The sequence below is a fragment of the Oncorhynchus nerka genome, linkage group LG14 (assembly GCF_034236695.1).
Source record: "Oncorhynchus nerka isolate Pitt River linkage group LG14, Oner_Uvic_2.0, whole genome shotgun sequence".
NCBI classification, from domain to species: domain Eukaryota; kingdom Metazoa; phylum Chordata; class Actinopteri; order Salmoniformes; family Salmonidae; genus Oncorhynchus; species Oncorhynchus nerka.
The window spans coordinates 72,547,503-72,574,787 of record NC_088409.1 but is presented as its reverse complement, the minus strand read 5'-3'; the positions used below and the strand labels follow the sequence as shown (position 1 = coordinate 72,574,787).

The 27,285-nt window shown below is 46.5% G+C and overlaps 1 protein-coding gene across 3 annotated transcripts in view; it reads right to left on the bottom strand.

The window, feature by feature from the left end:
- LOC115118172 (2-(3-amino-3-carboxypropyl)histidine synthase subunit 1-like) overlaps nt 1–27,285 on the bottom strand; it is a 144,792-nt gene that overhangs the window by 8,178 nt on the left and 109,329 nt on the right. For 2 of the 3 annotated variants that reach the window (XM_065000362.1, XM_065000363.1), the window contains exon 10: nt 17,439–17,517. In XM_065000362.1, the coding sequence (XP_064856434.1) occupies nt 17,439–17,517 (79 nt within the window). Of the gene's footprint in view, nt 1–17,437; nt 17,518–20,360; nt 20,599–27,285 lie in introns of those variants that run through there. The other variant, XM_065000364.1, reaches the window with a different exon arrangement.

Here is a 27,285-nt window from a genome sequence, read left to right as displayed (position 1 = left end):
CTGTACATCATACAGCCCAATATACTGCACATACTGCCCATCAAACAGCCCATCGTACTGTACATCATAGAGCCCATCAAACTGTACACCATACTGCCCAACATACTGCCCATCATACAGCCCATAATTCAGTACATACAGCACATCATTCAGTACATGCTGCCCGTCAAACTATACATACAGCCAATCATACTGCCCATCATTCTGCACATCATAATACTGTACATACAGCCCATCATACTGCACATTAAACTGTACATACAGCCCATCATACTGGCCATGACACTGTACATACAGCCCATCATACTGTACACACTGCCCATCACAATGTACATACAGCCCATCATACTGCACATTAAACTGCCCATCATTCTGCACATTAAACTGTACATACAGCCCATCATACTGCCCATCATACTGTACCATACAGCCCATCATACTGCACATTAAACTGTACATACAGCCCATCATACTGTCCATGACACTGTACATACAGCACATCATACTGTACATACAGCCCACCATACTGTACATTCAGCACATCATACCGTACATACAGCCAATCATACTGTACCATACAGCCCATCATACTGCCCATCATACTGTACATACAGCCCATCATTCAGTACATACAGCCCATCACACTGTACATACTGCCCATCATAATGTAGATACAGCCCATCAAACTGTACATACATCCAATCATACTGCCCATCATACTGAACATACAGACCATCATACTGTACATACTGCACATACAGCCCATCATACTGTACATCATACTTAACATACAGCCCATCATACTGTACATACAGCCCATCATACTGTACATACAGCCCATCATACTGTACATACAGCCCATCATACTGTACATACAGCCCATCAAACTGTACATACATCCCATCATACTGCCCATCATACTGAACATACTGTACATACAGCCCATCATACTGCCCATCACACTGTACATACAGCCCATCATACTGTACTTACAGCCCATTATACTGTACATACAGCCCATCATACTGTACATACAGCCCATTATACTGAACAATACATGTCCATCATACTGTACATACAGCCAATCATACTGTACATACAGCCCATTATACTGTACTTACAGCCCATTATACTGTACATACAGCCCATCATACTGTACATACAGCACCTCATACAGCCCATCATACTGTACATACAGCCTATTATACTGTACATACAGCCCATTATACTGAACAATACATGTCCATCATACTGTACATACAGCCAATCATACTGTACATACAGCCCATCATACTGTACATACAGCACCTCATACAGCCCATCATACTGTACATACAGCCTATTATACTGTACATACAGCCCATTATACTGAACAATACATGTCCATCATACTGTACATACAGCCAATCATACTGTACATACAGCCCATTATACTGTACATACAGCACCTCATACAGCCCATCATACTGTACATACAGCCTATTATACTGTACATACAGCCCATTATACTGAACAATACATGTCCATCATACTGTACATACAGCCAATCATACTGTACATACAGCCAATCATACTGTACATACAGCCAATCATACTGCCCATCATACTGTACATACAGCCAATCATACTGTACATACAGCCCATTATACTGTACTTACAGCCCATTATACTGTACATACAGCCCATTATACTGTACATACAGCCCATTATACTGAACAATACATGTCCATCATACTGAACAATACATGTCCATCATACTGTACATACAGCCAATCATACTGTACATACAGCCCATTATACTGTACATACAGCCCATCATACTGTACATACAGCCCATTATACTGTACATACAGCCCATCATACTGTACATACAGCCCATTATACTGAACAATACATGTCCATCATACTGAACAATACATGTCCATCATACTGTACATACAGCCCATCATACTGTACATACAGCCCATTATACTGTACATACAGCCCATCATACTGTACATACAGCCCATTATACTGAACAATACATGTCCATCATACTGAACAATACATGTCCATCATACTGTACATACAGCCCATCATACTGTACATACGGCCCATTATACTGTACATACAGCCCATCATACTGTAAATACAGCCCATTATACTGAACAATACATGTCCATCATACTGTACATACAGCCCATCATACTGTACATACAGCCCATCATACTGTACATACAGCCAATCATACTGTACATACAGCCAATCATACTGCCCATCATACTGTACATACAGCCAATCATACTGTACATACAGCCCATTATACTGTACTTACAGCCCATTATACTGTACATACAGCCCATTATACTGTACATACAGCCCATTATACTGAACAATACATGTCCATCATACTGAACAATACATGTCCATCATACTGTACATACAGCCAATCATACTGTACATACAGCCCATTATACTGTACATACAGCCCATCATACTGTACATACAGCCCATTATACTGTACATACAGCCCATCATACTGTACATACAGCCCATTATACTGAACAATACATGTCCATCATACTGAACAATACATGTCCATCATACTGTACATACAGCCCATCATACTGTACATACAGCCCATTATACTGTACATACAGCCCATCATACTGTACATACAGCCCATTATACTGAACAATACATGTCCATCATACTGAACAATACATGTCCATCATACTGTACATACAGCCCATCATACTGTACATACGGCCCATTATACTGTACATACAGCCCATCATACTGTAAATACAGCCCATTATACTGAACAATACATGTCCATCATACTGTACATACAGCCCATCATACTGTACATACAGCCCATCATACTGTACATACAGCCAATCATACTGTACATACAGCCCATTATACTGTACATACAGCCCATTATACTGAACAATACATGTCCATCATACTGAACATACAGCCCATCATACTGCACATACTGTACATACAGCCCATCACAATGTACATACAGCCCATCATACTGCACATTAAACTGCCCATCATTCTGCACATTAAACTGTACATACAGCCCATCATACTGCCCATCATACTGTACATACAGCCCATCATACTGCACATTAAACTGTACATACAGCCCATCATACTGTCCATGACACTGTACATACAGCACATCATACTGTACATACAGCCCACCATACTGTACATTCAGCACATCATACCGTACATACAGCCAATCATACTGTACCATACAGCCCATCATACTGCCCATCATACTGTACATACAGCCCATCATTCAGTACATACAGCCCATCACACTGTACATACTGCCCATCATAATGTAGATACAGCCCATCAAACTGTACATACATCCAATCATACTGCCCATCATACTGAACATACAGACCATCATACTGTACATACTGCACATACAGCCCATCATACTGTACATCATACTTAACATACAGCCCATCATACTGTACATACAGCCCATCATACTGTACATACAGCCCATCATACTGTACATACAGCCCATCATACTGTACATACAGCCCATCAAACTGTACATACATCCCATCATACTGCCCATCATACTGAACATACTGTACATACAGCCCATCATACTGCCCATCACACTGTACATACAGCCCATCATAATATACATACAGCCCATCATACTGTACTTACAGCCCATTATACTGTACATACAGCCCATCATACTGTACATACAGCCCATTATACTGAACAATACATGTCCATCATACTGTACATACAGCCAATCATACTGTACATACAGCCCATTATACTGTACTTACAGCCCATTATACTGTACATACAGCCCATCATACTGTACATACAGCACCTCATACAGCCCATCATACTGTACATACAGCCTATTATACTGTACATACAGCCCATTATACTGAACAATACATGTCCATCATACTGTACATACAGCCAATCATACTGTACATACAGCCCATCATACTGTACATACAGCACCTCATACAGCCCATCATACTGTACATACAGCCTATTATACTGTACATACAGCCCATTATACTGAACAATACATGTCCATCATACTGTACATACAGCCAATCATACTGTACATACAGCCCATTATACTGTACATACAGCACCTCATACAGCCCATCATACTGTACATACAGCCTATTATACTGTACATACAGCCCATTATACTGAACAATACATGTCCATCATACTGTACATACAGCCAATCATACTGTACATACAGCCAATCATACTGTACATACAGCCAATCATACTGCCCATCATACTGTACATACAGCCAATCATACTGTACATACAGCCCATTATACTGTACTTACAGCCCATTATACTGTACATACAGCCCATTATACTGTACATACAGCCCATTATACTGAACAATACATGTCCATCATACTGAACAATACATGTCCATCATACTGTACATACAGCCAATCATACTGTACATACAGCCCATTATACTGTACATACAGCCCATCATACTGTACATACAGCCCATTATACTGTACATACAGCCCATCATACTGTACATACAGCCCATTATACTGAACAATACATGTCCATCATACTGAACAATACATGTCCATCATACTGTACATACAGCCCATCATACTGTACATACAGCCCATTATACTGTACATACAGCCCATCATACTGTACATACAGCCCATTATACTGAACAATACATGTCCATCATACTGAACAATACATGTCCATCATACTGTACATACAGCCCATCATACTGTACATACGGCCCATTATACTGTACATACAGCCCATCATACTGTAAATACAGCCCATTATACTGAACAATACATGTCCATCATACTGTACATACAGCCCATCATACTGTACATACAGCCCATCATACTGTACATACAGCCAATCATACTGTACATACAGCCAATCATACTGCCCATCATACTGTACATACAGCCAATCATACTGTACATACAGCCCATTATACTGTACTTACAGCCCATTATACTGTACATACAGCCCATTATACTGTACATACAGCCCATTATACTGAACAATACATGTCCATCATACTGAACAATACATGTCCATCATACTGTACATACAGCCAATCATACTGTACATACAGCCCATTATACTGTACATACAGCCCATCATACTGTACATACAGCCCATTATACTGTACATACAGCCCATCATACTGTACATACAGCCCATTATACTGAACAATACATGTCCATCATACTGAACAATACATGTCCATCATACTGTACATACAGCCCATCATACTGTACATACAGCCCATTATACTGTACATACAGCCCATCATACTGTACATACAGCCCATTATACTGAACAATACATGTCCATCATACTGAACAATACATGTCCATCATACTGTACATACAGCCCATCATACTGTACATACGGCCCATTATACTGTACATACAGCCCATCATACTGTAAATACAGCCCATTATACTGAACAATACATGTCCATCATACTGTACATACAGCCCATCATACTGTACATACAGCCCATCATACTGTACATACAGCCAATCATACTGTACATACAGCCCATTATACTGTACATACAGCCCATTATACTGAACAATACATGTCCATCATACTGAACATACAGCCCATCATACTGCACATACTGTACATACAGCCCATCATAATATACATACAGCCCACCATACTGTACATACCGCCCATCATACTGTACTTACAGCCCATTATACTGTACATACAGCCCATCATACTGTACATACAGCCCATTATACTGAACAATACATGTCCATCATACTGTACTTACAGCCCATGACACTGTACATACAGCCCATCATACTGTACATACAGCCCACCATACTGTACATTCAGCACATCATACCGTACATACAGCCAATCATACTGTACCATACAGCCCATCATACTGCCCATCATACTGTACATACAGCCCATCATTCAGTACATACAGCCCATCACACTGTACATACTGCCCATCATAATGTAGATACAGCCCATCAAACTGTACATACATCCAATCATACTGCCCATCATACTGAACATACAGACCATCATACTGTACATACTGCACATACAGCCCATCATACTGTACATCATACTGAACATACAGCCCATCATACTGTACATACAGCCCATCATACTGTACATACAGCCCATCATACTGTACATACAGCCCATCATACTGTACATACAGCCCATCAAACTGTACATACATCCCATCATACTGCCCATCATACTGAACATACTGTACATACAGCCCATCATACTGCCCATCACACTGTACATACAGCCCATCATAATATACATACAGCCCATCATACTGTACTTACAGCCCATTATACTGAACAATACATGTCCATCATACTGTACATACAGCCAATCATACTGTACATACAGCCCATTATACTGAACAATACATGTCCATCATACTGTACATACAGCCCATTATACTGAACAATACATGTCCATCATACTGTACATACAGCCAATCATACTGTACATACAGCCCATTATACTGTACTTACAGCCCATTATACTGTACATACAGCCCATCATACTGTACATACAGCCCATTATACTGAACAATACATGTCCATCATACTGTACATACAGCCAATCATACTGTACATACAGCCCATTATACTGTACTTACAGCCCATTATACTGTACATACAGCCCATCATACTGTACATACAGCACCTCATACAGCCCATCATACTGTACATACAGCCTATTATACTGTACATACAGCCCATTATACTGAACAATACATGTCCATCATACTGTACATACAGCCAATCATACTGTACATACAGCCCATTATACTGTACATACAGCACCTCATACAGCCCATCATACTGTACATACAGCCTATTATACTGTACATACAGCCCATTATACTGAACAATACATGTCCATCATACTGTACATACAGCCAATCATACTGTACATACAGCCAATCATACTGCCCATCATACTGTACATACAGCCAATCATACTGTACATACAGCCCATTATACTGTACTTACAGCCCATTATACTGTACATACAGCCCATCATACTGTACATACAGCCCATTATACTGAACAATACATGTCCATCATACTGAACAATACATGTCCATCATACTGTACATACAGCCAATCATACTGTACATACAGCCCATTATACTGTACATACAGCCCATCATACTGTACATACAGCCCATTATACTGTACATACAGCCCATCATACTGTACATACAGCCCATTATACTGAACAATACATGTCCATCATACTGAACAATACATGTCCATCATACTGTACATACAGCCCATCATACTGTACATACAGCCCATTATACTGTACATACAGCCCATCATACTGTACATACAGCCCATTATACTGAACAATACATGTCCATCATACTGAACAATACATGTCCATCATACTGTACATACAGCCCATCATACTGTACATACGGCCCATTATACTGTACATACAGCCCATCATACTGTAAATACAGCCCATTATACTGAACAATACATGTCCATCATACTGTACATACAGCCAATCATACTGTACATACAGCCCATTATACTGTACATACAGCCCATCATACTGTACATACAGCCCATCATACTGTACATACAGCCAATCATACTGTACATACAGCCCATTATACTGTACATACAGCCCATTATACTGAACAATACATGTCCATCATACTGAACATACAGCCCATCATACTGAACATACTGTACATACAGCCCATCATACTGCCCATCACACTGTACATACAGCCCATCATAATATACATACAGCCCATCATACTGTACATACCGCCCATTATACTGTACATACAGCCCATCATACTGTACATACAGCCCATCATAATATACATACAGCCCATCATACTGTACATACAGCCCATTATACTGAACAATACATGTCCATCATACTGTACATACAGCCAATCATACTGTACATACAGCCCATTATACTGTACATACAGCCCATCATACTGTACATACAGCCCATTATACTGAACAATACATGTCCATCATACTGAACAATACATGTCCTTCATACTGTACATACAGCCAATCATACTGTACATACAGCCCATTATACTGTACATACAGCCCATCATACTGTACATACAGCCCATTATACTGAACAATACATGTCCATCATACTGAACAATACATGTCCTTCATACTGTACATACAGCCAATCATACTGTACATACAGCCCATTATACTGTACATACAGCCCATCATACTGTACATACAGCCTATTATACTGAACAATACATGTCCATCATACTGAACAATACATGTCCATCATACTGTACATACAGCCCATTATACTGTACATACAGCCCATCATACTGTACATACAGCCCATTATACTGAACAATACATGTCCATCATACTGAACAATACATGTCCACCATACTGTACATACAGCCAATCATACTGTACATACAGCCCATTATACTGTACATACAGCCCATCATACTGTACATACAGCCCATTATACTGAACAATACATGTCCATCATACTGTACATACAGCCAATCATACTGTACATACAGCCCATTATACTGTACATACAGCCCATCATACTGTACATACAGCCTATTATACTGAACAATACATGTCCATCATACTGAACATACAGCCCATCATACTGTACATACAGCCCATCATACTGTACATACAGCCAATCATACTGTACATACAGCCCATTATACTGTACATACAGACCATTATACTGTACATACAGACCATCATACTGAACAATACATGTCCATCATACTGTACATACAGCTCATTATACTGTACATACAGCCCATCATACTGTACATACAGCCCATTATACTGAACAATACATGTCCATCATACTGAACAATACATGTCCACCATACTGTACATACAGCCAATCATACTGTACATACAGCCCATTATACTGTACATACAGCCCATCATACTGTACATACAGCCCATTATACTGAACAATACATGTCCATCATACTGTACATACAGCCAATCATACTGTACATACAGCCCATTATACTGTACATACAGCCCATCATACTGTACATACAGCCTATTATACTGAACAATACATGTCCATCATACTGAACATACAGCCCATCATACTGTACATACAGCCCATCATACTGTACATACAGCCAATCATACTGTACATACAGCCCATTATACTGTACATACAGACCATTATACTGTACATACAGACCATCATACTGAACAATACATGTCCATCATACTGTACATACAGCCCATCATACTGTACATACAGCCCATCATACTGTACATACAGCACCTCATACAGCCCATCATACTGTACATACAGCCCATCATACTGTACATACATCCCATCATACAGCCCATCATACTGTAGATACAGCATATCATACTGCCCATCATACTATACTGCCCATCATACTGTAGATTCAGCCCATCATACATGTCATCATACTGTACATACAGCCCATCATACTGTACATACATGTCATCATACTGTACATACATGTCCATCATACTGTACATACAGCCCATCATACTATACTGCCCATCATACTGGACATACAGCCCATCATACTGTACATACAGCCCATCATACTGTACATACATGTCATCATACTGTACATACATGTCCATCATACTGTACTGACCATCATACTGTACATACAGCCCATCATACTATACTGCCCATCATACTGGACATACAGCCCATCATACTGTACATACAGCCCATCATACTGTACATACATGTCCATCATACTGTACATACAGCCCATCATACTATACTGCCCATCATACTGTACATACATGTCATCATACTGTACATACAGCCCATCATACTGTACATACATGTCATCATACTGTACATACAGCCAATCATACTGTACATACATGTCATCATACTGTACATACAGCCCATCACACTGTACCATACAGCCCATCATACAGCCCATCATACTGTACAAAGTTCATAATCAAGGCTTGGGGCCAGTTCCATTCCAGTCATTTTCCATTGAGAACATGTATACGATTTAATTACTGAGCTGCCTGTAGTTGTTCTTTTCAATTCATGATTTCAATTCCTACTCATTTCCACAAATGACTGGCATTGGTATGTCATTGAGGTAGGGAGTGGGCTGATGGAAAAGGCAGAAGTGTTAGTGTTGGCCGAGAAGGAACAGTGAGGGAGAAGAGCACTGTATGGGGCACAGCTTTATTCAGAGAACCATGGGACAATGTCTGACATCACACATGCCAGACAGGTGTCAAAATATTGAGTGGGTGTCACTTTATTTCTACCTACCTAACTGTCTGCTTCCTAAATGGCACCCTATTCCCTTTATAGTGCACTATATAGGGAATAGCCTTCATAGTGCACTATATAAGGAATAGCCTTTATATTGCACTATATAGGGAATAGCTTTTATAGTGCATTATATAGGGACTAGCCTTTATAGTGCATAGCCTTTATAGTGCATTATATAGGGAATAGCCTTTATAGTGCATTATATAGGGAATAGCCTTTATAGTGCACTATATAGGGAATAGCCTTTATAGTGCACTATATAGGGAATAGCCTTTATAGTGCATTATATAGGGAATAGCCTTTATAGTGCACTATATAGGGAATAGCCTTTATAGTGCATTATATAGGGAATAGCCTTTATAGTGCACTATATAGGGAATAGCCTTTATAGTGCATTATATAGGGAATAGCCTTTATAGTGCATTATATAGGGAATAGCCTTTATAGTGCACTATATAGGGAATAGCCTTTATAGTGCATTATATAGGGAATAACCTTCATAGTGCACTATATAAGGAATAGGGTGCTATTTAGGACACACACTGTAGTGCAGAGCAAAACAGGTGTTGGAGAGGAACTAACACACTGCTTTACCATGTGCGAGAATTACTTTGAGCCAATGATTCATACTGGCTATGAATGGCATTAGTGAACATTAAGATAGAGATAAAAAGATAATTAAATTTATAATACAGAAGATTTTCCAATTATCTCTATTAAAAAGACACGGGTCATGGAGAGATTTAATTTGATAAACAATTATGTAAATGATAAACAACTATTGTATTGTACATGTTCTGCCGACAATTTCAATCATTTCCCCTTTGTTATCATGTTAAACCATGTCAATACTAGAGCCTAAACGATACCAGTATTGTGACAAGGAAACAAAACACAAACCGGATTTAATTTTCAGGAAAACAGCCCTAATGCTGGAAATAAACTTCATTTTGTTGTCATCCAGAGTCACATGTATTTATTTACCAAGCTATATCACACACTATTTTACATTCAGCTGGTTTTTAAAGGACCAAAGAGTTGTCTGCTTCATGTTTTCATTTTTTCCATGGAAAGAATATTGCAATACTGGTATCATCACAGCTCTCGTCAATAATGTAATGTATTCTTATCAATCACCCATTTCTCTTTCATCTCTTTCCCCCTTTCCTTTCCTCTCATCTCTACTCTCTTCAGTTCCAATCTATCTCCTCCCTCCCTCTCCCTCTCCTTGTGTAAACTAGCTGCTCCTGCTAATCCCTTCACTGACAGGAGGCAAGTGTGTCTTATTGACTATAAATATAACATGAGACGCTCTGAAAATAACCAATGCTCCCTCTCCACTCATATCTCTCTTCCCTCTCCTCCCTCATATCTCTCTCCTCCCTCATCCACCAATATCTCACTTCCCTCTCCTCCCTCATATATCTCTCCTTCCCATCTCTGTCCACACTCATCCGCCCATATCTCTTCCCTCTCCTCCTTCATCCCCCCATATCTCTCTGCCCGCTCCTCCCTCATCCCTCAATATATCTCTTCCCTCTCCTTCCTCATCCCCCATCTCTCTTCCCTCTCCACCCTAATCCCCCATATCTCTCTTCCCTCTCCTCCCTAATCCCCTCATACCTCTCTTCCTCATATCTATCTCTTCCCTCTCCTTCCCATACCTCTCTTCCTCATATCTACCTCTTCCGTCTCCTCCCTCATTCCCCTATACGTCTCTCCTCCCTCATCTCCCCAGTTCCTAATGCGCCACAGAGGAAAGCAGGGAAAACAGACGCAGATAGTCTATTAGAGAAGAGGTGAATTAACTTATCAAACGTACACACACAAACGCAGACAGCGCAAATAATTCATATGTATTGATAGTATCTGAAAAGGGCCGTCAAGGAAGCCAGGGAACATCTTACTAGAAGGCTTCTGAACACAAATGAACATCATGGAGGGATATTATTACTGGGCGAATCACAGTCACACAGCGTCTGTAGTATTAGTCATTATCATAGCAGCAGCATAAACCGTGCATTATCACAGATATGGAATGTACTGACCTTGGACCATAGCTTAAAATAAGACCATGATGATGCTAATGCCCATAAGACGGGCACCTTTCCCATTAGGAAACTAACCTAATATCTAAGACAATTAGTGTCTTAGTCACAATGTAAACTGTACATTTTAAGCGTATGACTCATTTTTAAACAGTAATGACTGTTAGTGCTTACATTACCACCTCTTCGTGTCTCTAAAATGCAGCCCACCTCATATTCATACTCCTGTGCTTGATATCACTGTGCAACCAAAGCCTGTCTTAAGGGACGCACTACCTCCATAGGAGTACAAAAACAAACATTTGCTTATCATATCCATCTCTTTCTAGTTAGAAAAACAAGCTGCAGCTGGGGTGCAGTGTGGCGAGGCCCCCAGCGAGGGGAGCTGGTCTGCTGTGCTGTGAGAGAACACCAGTCAGTCAGTCAGTGAGAGTGAGAGTGAGAGTGAGAAAGAGAGAGAGAGAGAAAAGTGCAACCATTGAAGAACAAAACACCATTGTAAATACAACCAATATTTATATGTTTATTTATTTTCCCTTTTGTACTTTAACTATTTGCACATCATTACAACACTGTATATAGACATAATATGACATTTGAAATGTATTTATTCTTTTGGAACTAATGTTTACCGTAAATGTTTTATTGTTTATTTCACTTTTGTTTTATTATCTATTTCACTTGCTTTGGCAATGTAAAAATATGTTTCCCATGGCAATAAGCCCCTTAAATTCTAATCGAATTGAGAGCAACAGAGCTGAAAGACAGAACATAGGGGCTCCTACTCAAGAGCTTTGTCCATACCCGCCTCTCTCCCCAGACCCATCCAGCCCACCTCTCTACCACCAGCCCCATCTAGCCAGCCCGCTTCTCTCCCCAGACCCATCCAGCCCACCTCTCTACCCCCAGCCCCATCTAGCCAGCCCGCCTCTCTCCCCAGACCCATCCAGCCCACCTCTCTACCCCCAGCCCCATCTAGCCAGCCCGCCTCTCTCCCCAGACCCATCCAGCCCACCTCTCTACCCCCAGCCCCATCTAGCCAGCCTGCCTCTCTCCCCAGCCCCATCCAGCCCACCTCTCTACCCCCAGCCCCATCTAGCCCACCTCTCTACCCCCAGCCCCATCTAGCCAGCCTGCCTCTCTCCCCAGACCCATCCAGCCCACCTCTCTACCCCCAGCCCCATCTAGCCAGCCTGCCTCTCTCCCCAGACCCATCCAGCCCACCTCTCTACCCCCAGCCCCATCTAGCCAGCCTGCCTCTCTCCCCAGACCCATCCAGCCCAGCCTGCCTCTCTCCCCAGACCCATCCCCCAGCTACCCCCAGCCCCATCTAGCCAGCCTGCCTCTCTCCCCAGACCCATCCAGGCCACCCTCTATCCCCAGCCCCATCTAGCCAGCCTGCCTCTCTCCCCAGACCCATCCAGGCCACCTCTCTACCCCCCAGCCCCATCTAGCCAGCCTGCCTCTCTCCCCAGACCCATCCAGCCCACCTCTCTACCCCCAGCCCCATCTAGCCAGCCTGCCTCTCTCCCCAGACCCATCCAGCCCACCTCTCTACCCCCAGCCCCATCTAGCCAGCCTGCCTCTCTCCCCAGCCCCATCCAGCCAGCCTCTCTCTCCAGCCCCATCCAGCCAGCTCTCCTCAGCCCCATCCAGCCAGCCTGCCTCTCTCCCCAGCCCCAGCCTGCCTGCCTCTCTCCCCAGCGCAATCCAGCCAGCCTGCTCTCTCCCCAGCCCCATCCAGCCAGCCTCTCTCTCCAGCCCCATCTAGCCAGCCCGCCTCTCTCCCCAGACCCATCCAGCCCACCTCTCTACCCCCAGCCCCATCTAGCCAGCCTGCCTCTCTCCCCAGCCCCATCCAGCCCACCTCTCTACCCCCAGCCCCATCTAGCCCACCTCTCTACCCCCAGCCCCATCTAGCCAGCCTGCCTCTCTCCCCAGACCCATCCAGCCCACCTCTCTACCCCCAGCCCCATCTAGCCAGCCTGCCTCTCTCCCCAGACCCATCCAGCCCACCTCTCTACCCCCAGCCCCATCTAGCCAGCCTGCCTCTCTCCCCAGCCCCATCCAGCCAGCCTCTCTCTCCAGCCCCATCCAGCCAGCCTCTCTCCTCAGCCCCATCCAACCAGCCTGCCTCTCTCCCCAGCCCCAGCCTGCCTGCCTCTCTCCCCAGCGCAATCCAGCCAGCCTGCCTCTCTCCCCCAGCCCCATCCAGCCAGCCTCTCTCTCCAGCCCCATCTAGCCAGCCCGCCTCTCTCCCCAGACCCATCCAGCCCACCTCTCTACCCCCAGCCCCATCTAGCCAGCCTGCCTCTCTCCCCAGCCCCATCCAGCCCACCTCTCTACCCCCAGCCCCATCTAGCCCACCTCTCTACCCCCAGCCCCATCTAGCCAGCCCGCCTCTCTCCCCAGACCCATCCAGCCCACCTCTCTACCCCCAGCCCCATCTAGCCAGCCTGCCTCTCTCCCCAGCCCCATCCAGCCCACCTCTACCCCCAGCCCCATCCAGCCCACCTCTCTACCCCCAGCCCCATCTAGCCAGCCTGCCTCTCTCCCCAGACCCATCCAGCCCACCTCTCTACCCCCAGCCCCATCTAGCCAGCCTGCCTCTCTCCCCAGACCCATCCAGCCCACCTCTCTACCCCCAGCCCCATCTAGCCAGCCTGCCTCTCTCCCCAGACCCATCCAGGCCACCTCTCTATCCCCAGCCCCATCTAGCCAGCCTGCCTCTCTCCCCAGACCCATCCAGGCCACCTCTCACCCCCAGCCCCATCTAGCCAGCCTGCCTCTCTCCCCAGACCCATCCAGCCAGCCTCTCTCTCCAGCCCCATCCAGCCAGCCTCTCTCTCCAGCCCCATCCAGCCAGCCTCTCTCTCCAGCCCCATCCAGCCAGCCTGCCTCTCTCCCCAGCCCCAGCCTGCCTGCCTCTCTCCCCAGCCTCATCCAGCCTGCCTCTTTCCCCCAAACCCCATTCAGGCTGCCTCTCTCTCCCCAGCCCCATCCAGCCAGCCTGCCTCTCTCGCCAGCCCCATCCAGCCAGCCTGCCTCTCTCCCCCAGCCCCATCCAGCTTGCCTCTCTCCCCAGGCCCATTCAGCCAGCCTGCCTCTTTCCCTAGCCCCATTCAGGCTGCCTCTCTCCCCAGCCTCATCCAGCCAGCCTGCCTCTCTCCCCCAGCCCGCCTCTCTCTCCCCAGCCCCATTCAGCCAGCCTGCCTCTCTCCCCAGCTCCATCCAGCCAGCCTGTCTCTCTCGCCAGCCTCATCCAGCCAGTCTGCCTCTTTCCCCTAGCACCATCCAGCCAGCCAGCCAGCCTGCCTCTCTCCAGCCCCATCCAGCCAGCCTGCCTCTCTCGCCAGTCCCAACCAGCCAGCCTGCCTCTCTCCCCCCAGCCCCATCCAGCCAGCCTCTCTCTCCAGCCCCATCCAGCCAGCCCGCCTCTTTCGCCCAGCCCCATCCAGCCAGCCTCTCTCCTCAGCCCCATCCAGCCAGCCTGCCTCTCTCCCCAGCCCCATCAAGCCAGCCTGCCTCTCCCCAGCCCCAGCCTGCCTGCCTCTCTCCCCAGCCCCATCAAGCCAGCCAGCCTGCCTCTGCCCAGCCCCAGCCTGCCTGCCTCTCTCCCCAGCCCCATCAAGCCAGCCTGCCTCTCCCCAGCCTGCCTGCCTCTCTCCCCAGCCCCAGCCTGCCTCTTACCCCAGCCCCATCAAGCCAGCCTGCCTCTCCCCAGCCCCTGCCTGCATCTCTCCCCAGCCCCATCAAGAGCCTGCCTCTCTCCCCAGCCCCATCAAGCCAGCCTGCCTCTCCCCAGCCCCAGCCTGCCTGCCTCTCTTCCCAGCCCCATCAAGCCAGCCTGCCTCTCCCCAGCCCCAGCCTGCCTCTCTCCCCAGCCCCATCAAGCCAGCCTGCCTCTCCCCAGCCCCAGCCTGCCTGCCTCTCTCCCCAGCCCCATCAAGCCAGCCTGCCTCTCCCCAGCCCCAGCCTGCCTGCCTCTCTCCCCAGCCCCATCAAGCCAGCCTGCCTCTCCCCAGCCCCAGCCTGCCTGCATCTCTCCCCAGCCCCATCAAGTCAGCCTGCCTCTCTCCCCAGCCCCATCAAGCCAGCCTGCCTCACCCCAGCCCCAGCCTGCCTGCATCTCTCCCCAGCCCCATCAAGTCAGCCTGCCTCTCTCCCTGCCCCATCCAGCCTGCCTCTATCCCCAGCTCCACCGAGCCTGCCTCTATCCACAGCCAGCCTGCCTCTCCCCCTCCATAGCCCCATCAAACCTGCCTGCCTCTCGCCCTTCCTAGCCCCATCTAGCCTACAGTACCTGCCTTTCTCCCTAGTCCCATCTAGCCTGTCTGCCTCTCCCAGCCTGCCTGCCTCTTTCCCCAGCCCCATCCAGCCAGCCTGCCTCTTTCCCCAGCCCCATCCAGCTAGCCTGCCTCTCCCCTAGCCCCATCCAGCCAGCCTGCCTCTCCCCCTAGCCCCATCCAGCCAGCCTGCCTCTCCCCCTAGCCCCATCCAGTCAGCCTGCCTCTCCCCCTAGCCCCATCCAGCCAGCCTGCCTCTCCCCTAGCCCCATCCAGCCAGCCTGCTCTCCCCTAGCCCCATCCAGCCAGCCTGCCTCTCTCCCTAGCCCCATCCAGCCAGCCTGCCTCTCCCCTAGCCCCATCCAGCCAGCCTGCCTCTCCCCCTAGCCCCATCCAGCCAGCCTGCCTCTCCCCCTAGCCCCATCCAGTCAGCCTGCCTGCCTGCCTCTCTCCTGAGCCCTGTCCTCAGTCCCATAAACCCTACCAGCCTGACTGTTACCTGCCTGCTCAGAGACAAGCAGTACTGATGAGCCCCTGCAATGTTAACACCAGAACCAGACATTTTCCCACATTTACCACAGGGTACACAACACCGCCTGCTCCGAGGAAGAAAAGTCATCAGAAGTGTGTGTATGCGTGCACGCTCTTGTCGTGCTTTGATAGTGAAAGACAGCAGCAGACAGTATGGATCGAGATGAGCTGTTGTAAGACGCTTGTTTACCTCATAGGGAGACAGCAGGGGTTTGGAGAAGGCTGTGCCCCAATCAATGGAGAGACGCGGGCAAGCGATCTGGACCCACCTGCAAGGAGAGAGACAGCAGAGAAAGAGGGAGATTGCATTAAAGAGGCAGTGCACATCTCAGATAGCAGGGTGGATAGGTCCATGATGTGAATCTGTGCTGCTGCATTGGGCTGCAGGCAGCTCTGCCTCCACCTGATCTCCTGCATATGTTAGAGGATCTGTCCTGATTCACTCTGAACACAAAACACACTCTACATTCATTCATCATACCAGGGAGAGAAAGAAAGAATGCTGAGAGGAGACAGGGGGAGAGAGGAGGGGAGAGGGAACACAAACAGGGAAACAGGGAGAGGTGCGAAGGTGTGAGAGGACGATGAATAAGAGGTAAGACAAAGAAGAGGGAGAGGTTAGGTGAGCTTGAATAAAAAAGCTGCACTAGCCCAGTCTCCACGGAGCTAGCCTACATAGCAAGACAGACAGAGGGTAGGGGGGCTGGGCGTGTGTTAGAGAGGGAGAGACATTAAGAAAGATAGAGAAGAGGGAGGGGTGATGGAAAAGAAAGGCGAGGGGTTGGCAGTGAGATGTGTTTATCTTAGTGATTGTGAGAGTGAAGGATGAGGAGAATGGATGATGGGAGGATGGAGAGGCAGTGCGGGGTTAAAGGGGTTAGCTTCCACAAATCAATGCTATCCACAGCTCCATCTCCACGGTGACAGCCCCTCCCTGTACCGTCTATCTCCAAACACAGACAGCCACCAGTAATACACCAGACACATTTATGGATTCAGCTGTATTCACATGGACACGGTGAGGAATGAGAGAGCACATATCTAGGTAGATTTCAAGACAAATATATGGATTCAGAATCTGTGCACAGGTGTACAGAAAGTCGTGGAGGGAGAAAGAAGCTAGCTCTAAAACACTGCATCGTGCTTCATCTTCAGGGATACTTTCACAAGTTTAACGTGTATCTCTGCATCCACTCTCGCTCTCCCACTCAGTTTGTATCCTTGTAGCAGTACCGTACTGTGTCTTATATCATAGTCGCTTCCTTGAACAGTACAATTGATTGGGGCTTCACCTGAACCACTGGAGGCCTCACTGCACTCCTCGTCTCTGTCACGATTAACTCAAATATTCCACCCCCTCAGGCAAAACGCATGACATTTTCTCATTTTTAAATCATAATACCTTTTTAGGGGGAAAATATTTCCACAAAAACTTGACGAATTAGTATTCACAAGCCTAATTTGGAAGGCAGCTGAGTCAGATGTTTTCCCTTTAGTCTCAGAGGAGGAAGTTGGGATGCTGACGCCGAGTTCTGATTGGAACAGAACTGTAGTTTTGATATGACCTTTAGGTATTTTCAGACTCTTAGGCTGTGTCCAAAATGGCACCCTATTGGCCCTAGTCAAAGATAGTGCACTATGTAGGGGGCCCTTTAGCCAAGCAAACACAGCAAAGGCATCAGACTGAACGGCCTGAGTACTATCCCCCACTCATTATGGGGGATAGTGTAGCTGAGTGTGTTTATTTTAAAACATGACTGGTAGCCTCAGGAAAGAGGGGTGACCCAGTACTAGCTAAGTAAAGCACAAAATCTGCACAGAATACTTGAAGAGATTTTCTGGTATTTTGTATACTTTTTAGCCAATAGTTCTGAAAGTAGCGCTTACAAGCCAAAAGTGGTCCCTGAAAATGGCACGTGTGCAGATATGTGACCATGTCACTGCTCTCTCTCCCTCCCCCTCTCTCTGCTGTGTCCACCGAGCCAGTGGACCCGCCCTGCAAACTCATTGGATAACGCTGGGCAGGCCTCTTGCTAGCTGTGTACTCAAATTTGGGGGGTGAAGCTCATTGGCTAGAACCTGAATTGCTAGCTGGGAAATGTAGGGAAAATGGCTTTAAGAAAATTGTCGCTTTCAAACTAGGGATTTCGTGGCTAACTGAGGTAAGACAGTAATTCTGCTCATAGAATATGGATGTATGAACTACACATTCACACATCCAGCCCAAAGCAGGAGGTTTAAAACATACTTTCTTAGTAGCAAAAGTACCGGAGCATGTCTTTAAGACAAGCAATGAGTGGATAGGAGTGCAGGAGAGAGAAGCGAAGGATAGAAGATGAGGGAAGAAAGACTGGACAATCCCTACCTCCCTCTTTAGGAACAGTATCTTAACAGATTGGCCTGGGAACATAAGCTGTGCCACGCTGGCTAGGTCCCCAGCATGCCACACAATTCAATTTACAGCCAATATCGGAGCTAAGATCTGCCTAGCGCACCGCAGATCACTCACCACGGAGCATAGACAGAGAGAGATGAATTAAATTGAGAGAGTGAGGGAGGGTGAGAGAATGAGAGAGGAGAAGAAGAGAAAGGGGGAAAGAGACAGAAGAGGGAAACAGAGGGGTTGCTACAGGGAGGTAAAGGTAACTCCAGTCACAGTCAAATCAAATTTTATTGGTCACATACACATGGTTAGCAGATGTTATTGTGAGTGTAGCGAAATGCTTGTGCTTCTAGTTCCGACAGTGTAGCAATATCTTACATGTGATCTAACAATTCCTCAACAACTACCTAATACACACAAATCTAAGTAATAGAATGGAATAAGAATATATACATATAAATATATGGATGAGCAATGACAGAGCAGTATAGGCAAGGTATAAAACATAGTATATACATATGAGATGAGTAATGCAAGATATGTAAACATTATTAAAGTGGCATTGTTGAAGTGACCAGTGATCAATTTATCAAAGTGGCCAATGATTTCAAGTCTGTATGTTGGCAGCAGCCACTCAATGTTAGTGATGGCTGTTTAACAGTCTGATGGCCTTGAGATAGAAACAGTTTTTCAGTCTCTTGGTCCCAGCTTTGATGCACCTGTACTGACCTCGCCTTCTGTATGGTAGTGGGTTGATCAGGCAGTGGCTCGGGTGGTTGTTGTCTTGATGATCTTTTTGGTCTTCCTGTGACATCGGGTGGTGTAGGTGTCCTGGAGGGCAGGTAGTTTTCCCCCGGTGATGCGGTGTGCAGACCGCACCACCCTCTGGAGAGCCTTGTGTTTGTGGGCGAAGCAGTTGCCATACCAGGCGGTGATACAGCCCGACAGGATGTTCTCAATTGTGCATCTGTAAAGGTTTGTGAGGGTTTTAGGTGACAAGCCAAATTTCTTCAGCCTCCTGAGGTTGAAGAGGCACTGTTGCGCCTTCAACACCACGCAGTCTGTGTGGGTGGACCATTTCATATACACGGCTGTGACAATAACAGCGGATAATTATCTTGGGAGATAATATGGACGACATTTGATTGTGAGGAATTCTAGGTCAGGTGAACGAAAGGACTTGAGTTTCTGTATGTTGTTACAATTACACCATGAGTCTTTAATCATGAAACATACACCCCCGCCCTTCTTCTTCCCGGAAAGATATTTATTTCTGTTGGCGCGACGTACAAAGAATCCAGGTGGCTGTATTGACTTTGAGAGCTTATCCCAAGAGAGCCATGTTTCCATGAAACAAAGTATGTTACAATCCCTGATGTCTCTCTGGAAAGCAACTCTTGTCCTAATTTCATCTACCTTGTTATCTAGAGACTGGACATTAGCGAGTAATATACTCGGAAGCGGTGGGTGGTGTGCGTGCCTCCGTAGTCTGACCAGGAGAACGCTCCGTCTACCTCTTCTCTGGCGGCATTGTTTTGAGTCAGTAGTGTAGTGCTGGGAAGTTAATGCCACTCTGATATCTAATAGTTCTTCCCGGCTGTATGTAATAACACTTAAGATTTTCTGGGCTAACAATGTAAGAAATAATACATAATAAAACTAAATACTGCAGATTTTCCTAAGAACTAGAAGCGAGGCAGCCCTCTGTCAGCAACATTTTACGTCTATCTACTACAGCCACTGCCTCTGAACGTGTCCCCATTTCCCCTGTCCATTTCCTAGCAGCCCTCTGGGTGTAGGGGAACAGGACGGAGAGCAGGGTGCCATGCTGATGCCTCAAGTGATGCCCTGTGAAGAAGACCATCAGTAAGTGAATATAATTCTGATGACTCTCTGTGAATGGGGGACCCTGCAGTGAGCTGAGGTAGAGAGAGGATAGCCTGATAAGCAGACCTAATTAAAGGGAAGGGGGGTGCCACACAGAGCTTGCATCCCAAATGGCACCTTTTCCCTATATAGTGCCCTAGAGGCCCTGGTCAAAAGTAGTGCACCAAACAGGGAGCCATTTGGGAGGCAGTCAGGGACGAGCAGGGTTGAGGTGACCACAGGACCCGAAGGGTTCCCCAGTGTTCCCAGTGTGAACTAAGGCACTGTCCACACCCTGCTACATTAGCTTCTCTGCTCCATTAGCCCCAGTAAAAGTTAGCATGCATCCCAAATGACACCCTATTCCCTCTACAGCAAACGGCTCTGGTCAAATGTAGTGCACAATATAGGGAATAGGGTGAAATTTGTGATGCACACTTACGCAGACCTCCCTCCACCTATAAGGCTGCTGCCTTTCAATTATTCTAGCAGCCTGAACCAAGACAGGCAAAAACAATTATCCTCTTCTCTCGATGTCACTTGAGTAAAATAAAAAAAGATTAAATCAGGAATGTTGATTGGCATATGGATGAAAAGGAAATGCAGATGATTTGCGGTAAATTGGCATTAGACATTGCGAGGTATTTACGATCCAGTTGATATAAGTGTGTGTGTGTGTGTGTGTGTGTGTGTGTGTGTGTGTGTGTGCCATATATCTACACAACGGTTCTAAACCAGCCTGGGGACAGTCTAATTACACACTTTAAAGTGTTTGCTAATGGTTTCACTTCTCGAAGTGTGTGTGGTGTGTCACTAATGGGAGAGAAAGGCTGGGGGTGGGCCCTCTCTGCTGCACTGTGTGGGCTAGTACACCTTCCCTCTCTCCCTCCCTTCTCTTTCTGCACTCCTCTCCGCAGCCAGACTGTGCTGCCTTTGATTCTGTGCCCACAGGTAAGCACTGTCCCCAATGTGGGATCAGAACACAAACCAAACTTCCTTTCAAAACTTCCTATTTCTGTCTCCTTCAGGGTGTTTGTGTTTTTGTCTAACTCAGGAATCAATGGAGGTAGAAACTCTCCAGCGAAACTAATTCCAAATACTGGTTGGCTAAATAGAGGAAAGTTCAGAGAATCACAGCCAACACTGAGTTAGTTAGTCTAGTGGTTAAAGTATTTGTCTAGGCTCGTCATCTCCTGCTGTGGGCCAATCTCACTCATCTTGCTGACCATTTCAGATTGCCTCCCGAAAAAGTCAAATCTCATACACCTAACTAACACCCCCCTAGTCACTTCTAGCCCTTTCATACACAGACAAAGACCCCACTAATGTGCCACGCCTGCTTCTTTTATCCTGCCACCTAAAGACTTAGTCATGATTCCTGCATTTTCACAGACCCTATAATCAAAGACCCTATAATCAAAACACAGGTGTCAGGTCTGTGTAAATGCCTTAACACATCCCATTGTTTAACACCTCTCTAATTTGAAATGTAAACTAGGAAGCTCTTTGCCACCTTCTCCTCCCTCCTGAATCCTCCTCCCCCTCCCCCCCTCCTCCCTCTCTGCAGATGACTTCGTCAACCATTTTGAAAAGAAGGTCGACGACATCCGATCCTCGTTTGCTAAGTCAAACGACACCGCTGGTTCTGCTCACACTGCCCTACCCTGTGCTCTGACCTCTTTCTCCCCTCTCTCTCCAGATGAAATCTCGCGTCTTGTGACGGCCGGCCGCCCAACAACCTGCCCGCTTGACCCTATTCCCTCCTCTCTTCTCCAGACCATTTCCGGAGACCTTCTCCCTTACCTCACCTCGCTCATCAACTCATCCCTGACCGCTGGCTACGTCCCTTCTGTCTTCAAGAGAGCGAGAGTTGCACCCCTTCTGAAAAAACCTACACTCGATCCCTCCGATGTCAACAACTACAGACCAGTATCCCTTCTTTCTTTTCTCTCCAAAACTCTCGAACGTGCCGTCCTTGGCCAGCTCTCCCGCTATCTCTCTCAGAATGACCTTCTTGATCCAAATCAGTCAGGTTTCAAGACTAGTCATTCAACTGAGACTACTCTTCTCTGTATCACGGAGGCCCTCCGCACTGCTAAAGCTAACTCTCTCTCCTCTGCTCTCATCCTTCTAGACCTATCGGCTGCCTTCGATACTGTGAACCATCAGATCCTCCTCTCCACCCTCTCCGAGTTGGGCATCTCCGGCGCGGCCCACGCTTGGATTGCGTCCTACCTGACAGGTCGCTCCTACCAGGTGGCGTGGCGAGAATCTGTCTCCTCACCACGCGCTCTCACCACTGGCGTCCCCCAGGGCTCTGTTCTAGGCCCTCTCCTATTCTCGCTATACACCAAGTCACTTGGCTCTGTCATAACCTCACATGGTCTCTCCTATCATTGCTATGCAGACGACACACAATTAATCTTCTCCTTTCCCCCTTCTGATGACCAGGTGGCGAATCGCATCTCTGCATGTCTGGCAGACATATCAGTGTGGATGACGGATCACCACCTCAAGCTGAACCTCGGCAAGACGGAGCTGCTCTTCCTCCCGGGGAAGGACTGCCCGTTCCATGATCTCGCCATCACGGTTGACAACTCCATTGTGTCCTCCTCCCAGAGCGCTAAGAACCTTGGCGTGATCCTGGACAACACCCTGTCGTTCTCAACTAACATCAAGGCGGTGGCCCGTTCTTGTAGGTTCATGCTCTACAACATCCGCAGAGTACGACCCTGCCTCACACAGGAAGCAGCGCAGGTCCTAATCCAGGCACTTGTCATCTCCCGTCTGGATTACTGCAACTCGCTGTTGGCTGGGCTCCCTGCCTGTGCCATTAAACCCCTACAACTCATCCAGAACACCGCAGCCCATCTGGTGTTCAACCTTCCCAAGTTCTCTCACGTCACCTCGCTCCTCCGCTCTCTCCACTGGCTTCCAGTTGAAGCTCGCATCCGCTACAAGACCATGGTGCTTGCCTACGGAGCTGTGAGGGGAACGGCACCTCAGTACCTCCAGGCTCTGATCAGGCCCTACACCCAAACAAGGGCACTGCGTTCATCCACCTCTGGCCTGCTCGCCTCCCTACCACTGAGGAAGTACAGTTCCCGCGCAGCCCAGTCAAAACTGTTCGCTGCTCTGGCCCCCCAATGGTGGAACAAACTCCCTCACGACGCCAGGACAGCGGAGTCAATCACCACCTTCCGGAGACACCTGAAACCCCACCTCTTTCAGGAATACCTAGGATATGATAAAGTAATCCTTCTCACCCCCCCCCTTAAAAGATTTAGATGCACTATTGTAAAGTGGCTGTTCCACTGGATGTCTTAAGGTGAACGCACCAATTTGTAAGTCGCTCTGGATAAGAGCGTCTGCTAAATGACTTAAATGTAAATGTAATGTAAACAGCCTCTAGGTTATGAACATGCCCCTCCCAATTTGCCAGTTGTATGAAAGGGGTATACTTGCAAGAAAGTGGTGAATAAGGGGTTGTTTGAAAGGGGGTCATATAAACATTGCCTTATATTTATTTTGTACATGTAATATACCACATCTTCTGTCTGAAATGGGTATTTCTGATCAGGCCATTACTGGCCCTCTAACACCTCTGCAGAGCCACCTCAGGACCAGTCTCATTACCTGGGGTACTGCTGAGAGCCGTGTAGCACTGAGATAAGCCCTGTAATGTCAGCCGTCACGTCATTCCTATCACGCCTTCCCTGTAACAGAATTCCTATCACGTCTTCCCTGTAACAGAATTCCTATCACGCCTTCCCTGTAACAGAATTCCTATCACGCCTTCCCTGTAACAGAATTCCTATCACTTCTTCCCTGTAACAGAATTCATATCACTTCTTCCCTGTAACAGAATTCCTATCACGTCTTCCCTGTAACAGAATTCCTATCACGTCATCACTGTAACAGAATTCCTATCACGTCTTCACTGTAACAGAATTCCTATCACGTCTTCACTGTAACAGAATTCCTATCACGTCTTCCCTGTAACAGAATTCCTATCACGTCTTCACTGTAACATAATTCCTATCACTTCTTCCCTGTAACAGAATTCCTATCACGTCTTCCCTGTAACAGAATTCCTATCACGTCTTCACTGTAACATAATTCCTATCACGTCATCCCTGTAACAGAATTCCTATCACGTCATCCCTGTAACAGAATTCCTATCACGCCTTCCCTGTAACAGAATTCCTATCACGTCATCCCTGTAACAGAATTCCTATCACGTCATCCCTATAACAGAATTCCTATCACTTCTTCCCTGTAACAGAATTCCTATCACGCCTTCCCTGTAACAGAATTCCTATCACGCCTTCCCTGTAACAGAATTCCTATCACGCCTTCCCTGCGATGCCAGTCCGCCCTTTGGAGTCATATGGCTGAAACGAAAGGGATGATGACTATGTACTGACTGCGAGCCCTTTTGAGTCATCCCTGCTACATCAACCCTGTGATATCATGAACTTTGTGTCTGTCCTGTGACGTGTTTCAGAGCCATGACGCCAGCCTTGTCACACCACTCTACTAACGACTGACTGAGCGACCCCACCCTGCCAGCTCTCTGCATTTCAAAAGCACTTATTTTCCTTCCCTCCCTGAGTACTTAATCTGCGGCCACTGATCTGTCTAAACAGGTGCCTGTGAATCGCCTCGGGTGAGGGGTGTGAATATTTTGCTGGTTTGAGTCGTGCCGGGCTTATGAATTCACTGTTGTGTGTAACTGCCTTGGAGAGTGGTGAGATCAGATCAGAGCCAAAAAAACAAGAACAGCAACCACCTCATTTTATCATGCTCTCTCCCGTTTCAACACAACCTCCTCAACCACCTCATTGTATCATGCTCTCTCCCGTTTCAACACAACCTCCTCAACCACCTCATTTTATCATGCTCTCTCCCGTTTCAACACAACCTCCTCAACCACCTCATTTTATCATGCTCTCTCCCGTTTCAACACAACCTCCTCAACCACCTCATTTTATCATGCTCTCTCCCGTTTCAACACAACCTCCTCAACCACCTCATTTTATCATGCTCTCTCCCATTTCAACACAACCTCCTCAACCACCTCATTTTATCATGCTCTCTCCCGTTTCAACACAACCTCCTCAACCACCTCATTTTATCATGCTCTCTCCCGTTTCAACACAACCTCCTCAACCACCTCTTTTTATCATGCTCTCTCCCATTTCAACACAACCTCCTCAACCACCTCATTTTATCATGCTCTCTCCCGTTTCAACACAACCTCCTCAACCACCTCATTTTATCATGCTCTCTCCCGTTTCAACACAACCTCCTCAACCACCTCATTTTATCATGCTCTCTCCCGTTTCAACACAACCTCCTCAACCACCTCATTTTATCATGCTCTCTCCCATTTCAACACAACCTCCTCAACTACCTCATCTTATCATGCTCTCTCCCATTTCAACACAACCTCCTCAACCACCTCATTTTATCATGCTCTCTCCCGTTTCAACACAACCTCCTCAACCACCTCATTTTATCATGCTCTCTCCCGTTTCAACACAACCTCCTCAACCACCTCATTTTATCATGCTCTCTCCCGTTTCAACACAACCTCCTCAACCACCTCATTGTATCATGCTCTCTCCCGTTTCAACACAACCTCCTCAACCACCTCATTGTATCATGCTCTCTCCCGTTTCAACACAACCTCCTCAACCACCTCATTTTATCATGCTCTCTCCCATTTCAACACAACCTCCTCAACCACCTCATTTTATCATGCTCTCTCCCGTTTCAACACAAC